The sequence below is a fragment of the Cuculus canorus genome, chromosome 2, assembly GCF_017976375.1.
Source record: "Cuculus canorus isolate bCucCan1 chromosome 2, bCucCan1.pri, whole genome shotgun sequence".
In the NCBI taxonomy this organism is placed as follows: Eukaryota; Metazoa; Chordata; class Aves; order Cuculiformes; family Cuculidae; genus Cuculus; species Cuculus canorus.
Window position 1 is genome coordinate 59,515,053 of NC_071402.1, and position 13,283 is coordinate 59,528,335.

The window sequence follows — 13,283 nt, forward strand, 5'->3', positions numbered from 1 at the left end:
ACTGGAACAGGCTGCCCAGGGAGATTGTGGAGTCTCCTTCTCTGAAGATATTCAAAACCCTCCTGGACACTTTCCTGTGCAATCTGCTCTGGATTAACCTGCTTTAGAGGGGGGCTTAGACATTGTCTCTAGAGGTCCCTTCCAACCCTAGCTATTCTGTGATTGCATGATTTTGCAATTTCTGCAGACTTTAACAGATCAGTGCTGAGTTTCTCATTGGATTTGAAGGCACAGTAAAGTTAGGGCTTACAAAAATTAAGTGTAATCCCAGCTCTTGGACCAAAAGATCATGAAAGTTACTCCTCGGAAGTTCAAGCTTTTGTTTGGGACTCTACGAGACCCAGTCTAGTCCTGTGAAAGTTACAGGTACTGTAACCATAGATGAAGTCTACATACGTTCCTTTACTAATTGCAGTCTTTGTCTTATACCCACCCTTAAATTTTAACAGAATTTCTAAGCTACTACTCATCTTTCATATTTTTTTATTACCACCAGACTGGGTTGTCCGCTGGGCTGCGTCAAGTTTCATGAGGATTGTGAACATGTTCTCAAGGATGACCCCTACTTAGACATGTTTCCTAGTATCTTCCAGCATATCCAAAGCCTTCATAGCTAACTGTTGTTATTTTTTTCCCTCAGATCTCTACACTGGCAGCTCCCAGTTATTCTAGAAAATACAAGTGGAAGTATCTTTGTTCGGATATTTTGGAGTAAAATACGTGGAAGCTGGATATTAAAACATTGGAGTTCCTGTGTCTTGGAGGATAGGCTCACCACAGCTGTAATATAGTGAAATACGTTAGTTTGCATATGACCACTAAGAGTTTTCCCGGCAGACAAAATTTAAGGCTAAAAGACTGCAATTTCCTTAAAGCATAGAATTGAAACAATACTACGAAAATACAGGAAAAAAAAAGGTAACAAAATACATGTGATGAAGGCTATATTTAAAAATAGTTACATGGGGAAATTGGTGAGAAGGAGAGAGAATGGAACAACAATAACACAAAAATACACCGGGCTAGACTCTTCTAACTTTCACTTGTATTTTCACAGAAACACAGAATCATAGAATGGTTTGGGTTGGAAAGGTCCTTCAAAGGTCATCTAGTCCACGCCCCCCTGCAGTAAGAAGAGACATCTTCAACTAGATCAAGTTTCTGAGGGACCCATCAAACTTGGCCTTGAATGTTTCCATGGGTGTGACTTCTACTACCTCTCTTGGCAATCTGTTTCTCCATTCTTGCTGTAAAAAATTTCTTCCTTATAGCAACCCTCTATTACTTAAAAAACATTATCCTTTGTCCTATTGCTACAGGCCCTGCTAAAAAGTTTGTCCCCATCATTCTTGTAGGTCCCCTTTAAGTACTGAAAGGCTGCAATAAGGTCTCCTCAGAGTCTTCTCCTCTCCGGGAGAACAAGCCCAACTCTCTCAGCCTTTCTTCATAGCAGGGGTGTTCCGTTGCTCTGATCATTTTTGTGGCCCTCCTCTGGACCCGCTCAAGCTGTTCCATGTCTTTCTTGTGTTGAGGGCTCCAGAGCTGGACACAGTACTCCAGGTGGGGTCTCACCAGAGCAGAGAGGTCAAATCACCTCCCTCATTCTGCTGGCCGCACTTCTTTTGATGCAGCAAGGATATGGTTGGCCTTTTGAGCTGCAAGTGCACATTGCCAGCACATGTCCAGCCTTCCATCCACCAGTACTGCTAATTTCTTCTTCGCAGGGCTGCTCTTGATCCCTCGATCTCCCGGCCTGTATTGACAGTTAGGGGTTGCCCCAGCCCAGGCAAAGGACCTTGCACTTGACATTGTTGGACCTCATGAGGCAATTTCTTGAGTTTGTACAGGTGCCTCTGGACGGCATCCCATTCCTCAGGTGTGTTAACGGCACCACTTAACTTGGTGTTGTCTGCAAACGTGCTGAGGGTGCACTCAATCCCACTCTCTGTGTCACTGATGAAGATACCAAACAGAAGCAGTGCCAATCCTGATGTCACCAATTAGCTCACTTGCATTGATGACCTTTAGATCCAGTATCACATCCCCTCTAGCAGGGCTGCCTAATAATTAGCTTAATTCTCAGTGCATTCCAGGAGTCTCCTGAATTGCCTACAGCTTACTGTACTACTGCTCCAGCAGATGTCAGGGTGGTTGAAGTCCTCCAGCAGGATGAGAGCCTATGACCAGAATGTCTCCTGTAGCTCGAGCAAGAAGGCTTTGTCAATAGGCTTCTCCTGATCAGGTGGCCTGTAACAGAAACCAACCATAAGGTTCTCTTTGTTTCCTCATTCTCTAATTCTTACTCACAAGCTCAACCTGCTCGTGTCTGTTCTTCAGATACAGGTCTTCACATTCTCTCAATTTCTTGATGCAGAGGGCAATGCCTCAGCCTCTCCTTCTCCACCTGTACCTTCTGAACAGCCTTTAGCCACTGACAGCTGCATTTCAGTCATGGGATTTGTCCCACCATGTTTCAGTAATGGCAATCAGATCACAGATTTCTAGAAGTACAGTGGCTTCCAAAGTAGCTTCTATGGTGGTTTCTTCCAGTTTTCAAAGACTTTATTTCCTAGTTTGTGAAATGTGGCACCTGGACACTTCATGTGCTACAATCAGTCCCTTCCATCCACCTTCCTAAGGTTCATCAGTTAACATTTCTATCCTACATCTTTATTATCACGTTCTTGGTTTTAGTTTAGTTTTTTTTCTTGTGCATATTTCTTGAGACATATTCATAAAACTTTATTTTTTATATAAGAAACTTAAAGTGAATAGTCCACTGTCCTATGTTCATTCTCTGTCTTAAAATCATGTGGTTTAGTTTGGAATTAGATTTCTATTTCTTTCAGTCTATAACAAGACCAGATTTAAAGGTTTCCAGAGAGGATAGAATTGGTGGACAAACAGATAAGTCAATCAAATTTCATAATTTACCTGTAGGAAGGGTCATAAAACATAAGAATACAAAATGTTTAGAATAAATTTGGTAATTTTTGTTTTGCTGCAGTGTTTTTCATAAAAGGAGAACAACTCTCTCTATTTATAGACTTGAAAGAATATGATGAAATGTGATAAATAGGTGGAATATTTTTTCGTTTATACAGTACTTCTCATGGTAGAAAATTTGGAAGAATCAGAATTCAAGTTTGTCTTCAGCTTAAGCGTATTTTGCTAAGTTTTGGCCTTTGGATCTTTCCAGGTAGTTATAATGAAGAGGAATACTTTCTACACAAAATGTGATTTGACTCCCCACAAGTTTTCCTGCACCTGTTTCTGAAGATTGTTGGAGTATCATAGGTAAAATGACAAACATACTATTTTAAATAGAACATTTGTGTCATATTCACCATGTTCCATGTTTGGAAACCGGCAGAAAACAGTAAACACATTATTGTTGTTATAGCTACATTAAGGCAAGGATATTAGCCTTAATGGGTTCTCTAAGATTTAGCTGCCCTAATTCAAAACATTATTCCCCCATAAGCAGGAGCAAAGTATCTTACTCTTGGATTTTGCACTTCATAGTCAAGTATATCAGCCTAAGCCCTTTATGATAAAGGCAATATACATATACTTCTAATATCCTTCCTACAGGGCACTGCTTTCTTAAACTGGACTGAGGCAGAAGTCTGGGGAAAGCAATGCCTTGGACTGATGTAGTTACCTCTGCAAGAGAACATCTGTCAGGACAAAAATACTTTGCTAACATAGTTACTGGGGCCTCAACCATGACTATGGTATTTCTTGATTTGGGGCAAATAACAAAAAGGATGAATTATGTGTCAAAGGGCAGAATCTCAGAGGAGCAGAGATTTGACTTTCATCATCTCTCTGAAAAAAAAAACCAGTATGAGTGACGATATTCCATTCTCTGATATCTAGAAACAGACTAACCTATCAGCTGTAATAAATTCCTCTATAAACCACGTCACTTGTTTTAAATTTACCTATCTGACAGAGGTCAGAAACAACAGCGTAAGACGTTAGCCTATCTGTCTACCCTCTGTTTGGGAAAGGAAAAAATACGCATTATAGGTCTGGATAGTAAGCCAGTAATAAATATGCACATGGAATATAAAGGAACTAATGGTTTTGCTTTTTACAATGCCCATGAAAAACAATAGATTTTTAATATTGTCTAACTAGGTGATTTATGTTTCATGCTAGTTCACAAAGGACTCTGGTTAGTATGTGATTTATGGGTTGGAGCAAAATAATTGTCTGAAGCCTAGCTGAAGGTAGGCTTCCAATGCATTAATAATGCATTAGCTAATGTTTCTTTCTTGGCATTGTCGATGCAAATTTCTATTATCATAATAAAAATTACTGTTGATTTTAGACTGGAAACAGCTTTAGGTGAGAACATTTTTTTTTATCGGCTATATAAACACCAGTTCTCCTTTAGACTGAGCTGGAATTTATGTGTTCAGGTAGGAAGAGGGAAAAACAGAGCTTTCCTTGCTAAAAACTGAGAGGGAGCTGTATGTGCTCTTCCTTGGCAAGACTGTTGAAAGTCCACCCTGATTTCAAACACTGATACCTGCCAGTGGAGAGTTGTTCATGAATGTGGATCATTCATGAATGAGGGACATATGAAGTCAGACTTAAAATATTTACTGCCAAAGTTAGTTGATTTTGTGAAGCAAGCACGGGTGAAGATAATTTCATTTAACCAAATTACTTTCTGACAGAGGAAAATCGCAATCCACAGTGTCTGTCCAAAATAGTATTAGATTTTATTGAAATTACATTGGGTAGATTAGAAATTAACTTCTCTGCCTGAAATAATGCGTGACTTGATTACATGCTGAATCATTTCCCTTTCCAAACGATGATTTCACACCAACAGGCATATTAGAAATAATCTTTTATGGCATATATACAGCATTACTTCATGGCAATATATTCTCAGAGGGAATCATGCTACGTCTTTCCTGCCTCTTCCTCTTGGCTCCACTGAGTTTGCACCTGTTGGATTTCAGAGAATATTTGCCTTCCTGAGATTTCTGAAGGAAAACAAGGTAAAGCTTTTGAGCTGACTGCTTTGGGGAATATTCCTTCATAAACTGTGACTTTCACAGCAAATACAGTGTATGAGTGTGTTATGAACACACTATTTTTGTAGGGAAGTAACAAGACATCTCAGCTGTCCTTCTGTGATTCAGAGAGGTCTTCCTATGCATTTGTGCCACAAACTGCTGATGGGACCCATTTGCAAATGTATGTTTGATCATTGTGACTGATGCTATCCAAAGCAGCTGAAAATAAATACCAGACCAATCATTTTATAAGCTCAGGCTGGCTAGTTTACACTCCTTAGAATGAAAATACTTTATATTATTCATATTTTGTTTATCTTACATTGCATTGTATATTTATTGTAATAAAATAAATAATGATATCACAATTCATACATGGATTTTAAAGAAAAATATAACAACAGTAATAATTGGAGAGAATGCGTTAAAAATTACTATAAAGATATGATTATCTATGTCATCAAAATTATTTGCCATGCATGATATGTGATAACATAGCATACTCAAGAATAAATGGCTGATTAGCTTTGGAAATATACCACCTTCTTCAATTTCACTGGCAAGAAATTTTCCAAATAGTGGACTACTAACAAGACATACAATTTAGGGAGGAGACACAAGTTCTGCTGTATCATTATCTCTTACTGTAGAGACTGAAAAAGTAAAAAATGTTCCTAAACTGCTGCCCCTTCTATATGAGATACATCACAATCTTAAGGAAAAAATCATGCTACTGCTTCTATCTCAGTTTGAGGACACGCACATTTTTTATTAGATCCTACAAGTCAATTTTTGTGTAGCTGAAAGGTGGCGAAGATGGGGCAGGGACTGCATATGAAACCAGTTCTACAAACTTACAAATCTTTCAGGGTTAATCTGTAAGGGAAATGTCTTTTTGTGAGTTAATTGAATAGGATTATGTACTCTTCTGGTTGGCAATTGAAAGGAAATGTTCCTCTCATTTTTGATCCTTCAGGAGCTTTCTGTACTTTAAACAATTGCTAGCCTCATTTTGAACGAGGATTATGTTTAATATGTTGTAAGATGTCTTGAAAGAATTCTCTTGTAAGTATACCTTAATTTTCTTTCTAAAACGACAGCATATTCTGATTTGACATATCATTAAAACAGAAATCAAGGAGGAAGTCATATTCTGCTCAAAGCGGAAGATCAAACATAATATCCTTTTTACATTTTGCAAGAAATAGATAGGAAGTTGCAAATGTATATAGGCTAAGTATTTTTCCCTATACCTTTTTATAATGATAACTTTTATAAACAATTGTATAACTATATAGAAGTTTCTGCTTGGGTAAAAATAGTGCAGAATCTTACTCCTAGAAGGTGTTCCAAAATTCATGTAATTGGGAATCAAGTTTCTAGAAAATAAAAGGATGGGTAAACTTTCATCTGCTTCAACTACAGCAAAAAAAAAAAAAAAGAGAACAAATGAAGTAATAAGGGTTATTCTGTGGAAAGAGAGTTTTTGTGGCCTAGTATCATAATTTTCACACTTGTTAGACTTGGATGCAAAGCCAACAGCAGTCAGTGAAGATCCAAGAGTCTTTAGATCACAGTATTAGGATTCTTTCTTTTTTTTTTTATTTAAATCTAGTTATATACCTGGTTTATGGTGGGCTAGCAGAGTTAAAAATGTTTTGGAAATCAGAAACATGAAGATTTACCTTTTACCTCCCATTTTCCCTGTATAACTACAAAGAATGAAGTTACAAAGCTTTTCCTTATAAATGCATCACTAATGCATTGCAATCAATTTTCTTGATTCCCTACTTGCTTCAAGATTATTCTCTAGATACAAGTTCAGAAGAATTCTACAGAGAAATTCTAATTTGAAAAAGGCTGGATATGCAAAAAACCCTAAGTTATAACAAACCTGATGATCCATTTGCTAAGAATATTTTCTTATCAATTTTGAAAATTTAATGCTTCTGATGAAGTTTCAGCTATTGAAATAGGTTTCATTGCCCTGATCTGTAGCACTGTACTCTGCAAATTCTGGGTACGTAAAACTTAGGGGCAGTGGTGCAGTAGAAAGCAGATATCTAGCAAAAGCGCTTACAAAGCTTTTATTAAGCTTATAATGAAAATCAAACTTTTTTAGAATCATAGAATAGTTTGGGTTAAAGATGACCTTAAAGATGACCTAGTTCCAACCCCTCTGCCATGAGTAGGGACACATCCCACTAGATTAGGCTGACCAAGGCCCCATCTGACTTGGTCTCAAAATTGTCCAGGGATGGGGCATCCTCAACTTCCCTTGGCAACCTCTTCTAGTGTCTCATCATTCTCATGGTGAAGAAATTCTTGCTTATACCAGACCTAAATCTGCCCCTCTCCAGTTTACAAATGTTCCCCCTCGTCCTACCAGCACAAGCCTTTATGAACAGTCCCTCTCCGGTTTTCTTTTTCTTTTCCACTTTTCACTGAAAGTGTTTATGAAGTATATTTTTATAGCACAATAGTAACACACCGTCTTGTCAGTTCCACGTATTTGTGGTTTTTCTTTCTCATCAGTTCAGGCTCGTTCTTATCCATCACTGTTTCGCATATACCAGAGCAAACAGAAGCAATTCCATTTCTTTTTCTTTCTGATCTCTTCTACACATTATGTTTGTTTGTTGGGTTTTTTTTTTCAGAAGTCATTCCTTTTGCTAGATCTCCCTCAAAGAGCTCTGTAGGAGAACAAATCTTATGAGGAGTCAGTGAGAGAGCTATGGTTGTTTAGACTTGAGAAGAGGAGGCTGAGGGCTGATGTTATTGCTCTCTACAACTACCTGAAAGTTGGTTGTGGAGAGGAGGGAGCTGGCCTCTTCTCCCAAGTGACAGGGGACAGGACAAGGGGGAATGGCCTCAAGCTCTGCCAGGGGAGGTGCAGATTGGCTATTAGGAAGAATTTTTTTCACCGAAAAGGTCATTGGGCACTGGCAGAGGCTGCTCAGAGAGGTGGTTGAGTCACTATCCCTGGAGGTATTTAAAAGACGGATAGACGAGGTGGTCAGGGACATGGTTTAGTGGCAGATATGAATGGTTGGACTCGATGATCCAAGAGGTCTTTCGAACCTGGTAATTCTGTGATTCTATGACTACATGATAATGTGTTAAAAACGTGGTCATCACTGGCGAGGGTGCAGAATAACTGTGTGCGACGCCTCATTTTTCAAGTTCGGGCAGACTTGCACCTTTTTCTTTGACTTTTGTCGCTTAAATGTTCGTTTCATCGAGTTCGTTGCGTTGACACCGCGTTTCAGCGTTCGGCGTCGGGAGTCTATAGGGCTTCTACACGCAGAAAGATGCCCTTCTTGGCCGTGTTTCCGAAGAGATCTGCCACCTCCTCCAAGGCAGGAGGTGCAGGAGATGCTGCTCCAAGGACAGCACCCGGCTGCATCCCTGCGCGATGCCCGGGGTGCCGCCTCCCCGGGGACCGGCGGCTCCCGGCGCTGGAGGCGGGCGCTCGGCGGCGCCGGGGGCGGTGTCCGCGCTCCGCTCCTCCCGCCGCCCCGCCCTCCCCGAGCCGCGGAGCCGCCGCCGGGGTGCGGAGGAGCCGGGCGGGCGCGGCGCTGCCTGGATGCCGGGGGCGCCCCGGGAGCCGGAGGGCGGTGGCACCCGGGAGAGCCCCAGGGGAGGAGGAGGAGTCCGGGCGCGGAGGGGAGGAAGCCGGCGGCGCTGGCCATGGCCTCCAACTTTAACGATATAGTCAAGCAGGGCTACGTGAAAATCCGCAGCAGGAAGCTGGGGGTGAGTGCGCGGCGGGGGCGAGGCGGTGCCCCGGGCTCGGGGGGCGGTGACCCCGCTGCCTTCGGCTTGGGGGTCGGTGGAGATGCGCTGCCGTCGCGCCTCGGAGAGAGCCGGCTTTCCGCTCTCCCTCGCCGGGAAGGCGCCGCTCCTCCTTTTCTTTCACAGCGAGCGCCTGCCAGGGTCGCTCTCCGCCGAAAGCTTCGCCCGGTGCCTCCGTGTCCCGAAGCCTCAGCCCTCCCCTCGGGCGTCGCTCCGCTGCGGGGAGCCACGGGCAGGCAGGGGCTGCCAAAACTTTGGGCACCCATTCTCTCTTTCTCCCGTTTTGGGAAAGTGATGTCTTCCATCAGGGCATGGTCTGGAGATGTTGGAGGCTGGTACCCGAGCAGCCCGCTGGGAACAGCGGAGGGAGTGGGGGGTGCTGGCGTGGGAGCTGCCCGAGGGCAGGGGAGGCTGCGGGAGGGAGGGAAGGGGCTGACAGCCACATGGACAGAGTGAGAGATGCAGAGGCTCACTGTGACCGAAATTAGAGGCGGCCTCTAAGCTGAGGGTGGCCCGGGATGCTCTTTGAGGCCGAAGAGAACACGGTGTTATCGGATTTGCGATGGACGCTTTCCCTGGGGTGCAGCAAGCCTTGAGCAGACAGTGAAGTTGGAGCAAAGTGCGTGCAGGGACCAGGATTTCCTAAACTTCAGATGCTCCCGGAACTCATCGGTTTGGACTTTCTTCTACCCTTTGTGTGTGAAAACAAGAAGGCTCAGGGGAGCTGGAAGCCCCAGGGCCTCTGTTGGCTTGCACAGCTACTGATGTTGCCAATAATCCCAAAAGAGCAGGGTCCCTGTGGGCTAGAGGCTAAACCTGGCTGGGAGAAAAGCTGGAGTTTTTCCTGGGTTCCCCTTGTTTTATTTTTGTTTTTGTTTTTCTCTGTGTGTGCAGAAAACTGGAGAGTTCCTACCTGCCTTCCCCTCCAGGAAGGTGGGAAGCCTCCTCTCTTGCTTCCCTCGAAACCTGACAGAGCAGGGGCTGTGTGAAATCTGCCTTCCTCCAAGTTGTGCTCTGTGAGCTTATCACAGTGCTAATATTTATCTCCTACTCCTTCCCCCTTTTCCCTTCCCCCCAGATGCTGTGCTTTGCTTGCAAACGCAGCATACAGGATGGTGGGAGTCTAATCATAAATTGACCTTTGGAGCACTTTGCTGCCTTGGCAGGGATGTTAATTCCAAAAGAGCACCTAGAGTTTGATCTGAAACCGTTAATAGCACCAGCTCCAAATGTTTGAAGGGTGTTGTAAATCTAAAGAGAACGGATGCTCTTGTTAATGATTTTGCAACCCCAGAGTCACTGCATGCATCAGTCAAGCATTAGTTAATGTGAAGAAGCAATTTCTAAGACTGAATTTGTTTCTGCAGGCCTCTGCTTAACCTTTGTTCATCATTTTTTTCCCCAGCTCAGCAGTATTATTTGATGGGCTGAACACAAAACAATGAGGTTATGGTATCACATCAACTTGATGTTGGTAGTTGGAGGCAGAGTTAATCTATTTAATTTGTAAATCTATATATGAAGGTATCTCACAGTCCTTTAAGTGTGAAATTATATATACGCATATCTCTATGTGAGTGCTTTTATATACCTATGTGTATAGTGTATATGCAACAACTGTAGAGCTCATTTTACAGTAATCTTGGATGATACTTGCTGCCTTGGGAAAATAAAATAATGAAGACTGTGTTATTTCATTGCAGCATATCATAAGTACCTTGAATATCTTGTTTTGAAGATATTAATTTGATTTGAGGCGGAAGTATAACTGCATGTTTTTGGAGTGGATGTCATTCATAGTCAGAGTGATTATCGTACTTCTACACTAAGCAGAAGTGAAACATTTCATACAGTATATACAGAGTATTTTCTCCTACAGAAGAGGTGTGTGAGGGTGACAATTCAGACTACATAGCCTCAGGCAGGTGGTAGTATAAGCTTAAATATGACATATGGGGATGCACATCTGAATAAATCTATTAAGTACAATGAAAAATGGATTATATTTTATAGAAAATAGCATCAAAATTCAAATGAGATGTGGTGGTTGAAAAGTATGAATTTGTGTGTATATATCCGTAGCTAATTGGATTCTAGTGACTGAATTTCTAAATTAATGCAATTTTTATTCACCAAATGAAACGTTAAAGGCTTGTATTTTTTCCCCTTATGTGTGTCTCCAAGTCCAAACCTTAATGAATTGCACTAGAGCTGTCATAGTGTAGATGAATACATCAGTTCTCAGGGTTATAAATGTCTGTTAACAAATGAATATTTTAAACTTCACAAAAATATTGAAAAGAGGGACGAGAGCTATGCATGCTGGAAACTAAGGCTAAGATAATTTTGAAATATGCAAGTAGAATTGTATCTCTTGCTGGTTATGCTTCATTCTTATTCACTGGAAGTTACTGATTTTTTTGGGGAGGGGCAGGAGGGGGTTCATAATAGTCTACATTTTTTGAATATTTTGATGTCTCCTGGAAAGCAGAGTGATAAGTACTTGGAGGACCGAGGTGACTAATAGCAATTTTAGTGCTACACTTTGACAATAAAACTTAATTCTAACCTTTAGGCTGATATCCAACTCATTACGGAAATTCTTCCAGTGCAGCTTTTATTCGGTCTTGTTTTGTGACTGAGAACACCCTGGCTGGGAATCAAATTTAAGATACTCCAATATAACGCAATCTGTGAAGTTGCAGGTAAAACGGAGTGGCATAATACCATAAAGAAAAATCAGATAGTTTATTTCATTGTATTAAAAACAAAACCCAAACCAACAACCTTTGACTTGCTGTGAACTTTATGGTAAAATATAGTTTTCCAAAAATTTAGCTTTCAAAAACTCCCAAGTCTGAAGCCGCCTTCAAATCACCGCCTCCTATTGATTTTGTACTTTGTTAAGTAGAAACTCCTTATGGAGTGTTTTATTTACAACGTATCACATGTTTACCTCTGAGTTACTGTGGCTGCTATACCTTCCTTTAAGTACTTGTTACACTGTATCTACTCCCCACATATTTGCAGCTGGGATTGTAGTGTGGTGAGTGCTGTTTCCACTCTCAGAGGACAAACAAACATCTGTTCAGGAACTGAGCGGTCACGACTCTGAGCTATTTTGCCTTCAGTAAGTGGTTCTGGTCAGAAAGGTTATAGAATCATAGAATGGTTTGAGTTGGAAGGGACTTTAAAGATCATCCAGTTCCAACCCTCCTGCCATGGGCAGGGACACCTCCCACTCGATCAGGCTGCTCAAGGCCCCATCTAACCTGGCCTTGAACACCTCCAGGGATGGGGCAGCCACAGCTTCCCTGGGCAACCTGTGCCAGTGCCTTCACCCTCGTTCTGAAGAAATTCCTCCTTATATCTAGTTTAATTCTTTCCCTCTTTAATTCATAGCCATTCCCTCCAGTCCTGTCACTACATACCTTGGTAAAAAGTCCCTCCCCAGGTTTCTTGTAGGTCTCCTTCAGGTACTGGAAGGTCACTATAAGGTCTCCTTGGAGCCTGCTCTTCTCCAGGCTGAACAATCCCAACTTTCTCAGCCTGTCCTTGTATAGGAGGTGGTGCTCCAGCCCTCTGTCAAAGAAAAGTCTTGATGGGAGAACATGCCAAGAAGGCACTGTGAGAATTTGCCCCTACTTTTTGTTTAGTGATCGTCAAGAGATGTTTTGCCTTCCCCCCCCCCGCCCCATAATCGTCAAGTACTCATCTACAATTAGATTTGCGTCTTAATGCACTTCTATATGTTTTCTGGCAGTATTTTTGAGTAGACCCCATTGTTCTGATATCTATATGTTGTTAAAGTACTTTCTTTTGATGTAGGGTTGGATAGTCATCTTGCTTAAATGAGAAGCTTTGCAAACCCCTCTGTTGCTTTTGGAATCTGACATCTGCTGCTGTTGGGAGGATCACAGTTTACATCGTGGAGGTGTCAGGCCATGAAGAGACATTCAACCAGTTAGACCGCTTAGCCTGTCTCCTTACTTTTGTTAAGAATAAGCTGTGTATAAAACGTTTCTAAGATGCCTTGAACTTTAAATATATATAAAAGCCTGTGTAGTAGGCAGTCTCACTTGACTACACAATGTCTTCATAGAGGTATCACAAGTATCTTTGGAAGTTAGAAATTGTGGTCAGTAAGGATAACGGTAATTACAACATATTAAAATCTGTTTCCATGCAGTTTAAACATGCCTTTCTTCAGTGCTGTGGCATTCCTGCACTGTTTGATATTTTGCTTTTCTCTAATACTACATAAAGGAAATACCTCATTCCTGCAGCCATTACATTTGACCTCTGTGACCCTCCTTTGAAATAAATTTGATTGTAATGTGGTATGCTGTTCAGATCAGAATAGGTCATTTGTGTAGCGTGGAACAGGACTGTGCTGTCTTTGTTCTTTCTGAATCTTTCATACTTGTGTTGCATTAAAATTCATATGAC

The 13,283-nt window shown here is 41.7% G+C and overlaps 1 protein-coding gene across 1 annotated transcript in view; it reads left to right on the forward strand.

Moving 5' to 3' along the window:
* The first annotated feature begins 8,576 nt into the window (after positions 1–8,576).
* The window catches only part of DOK6 (docking protein 6), a 250,579-nt gene continuing 245,872 nt past the window's right edge, over positions 8,577–13,283 (forward strand). Inside the window, exon 1 of the mRNA XM_054059033.1 lies at positions 8,577–8,795. Coding sequence (XP_053915008.1) covers positions 8,730–8,795 — 66 coding nt within the window. The 5' untranslated portion in view covers positions 8,577–8,729. The remainder of the gene's footprint in view (positions 8,796–13,283) is intronic.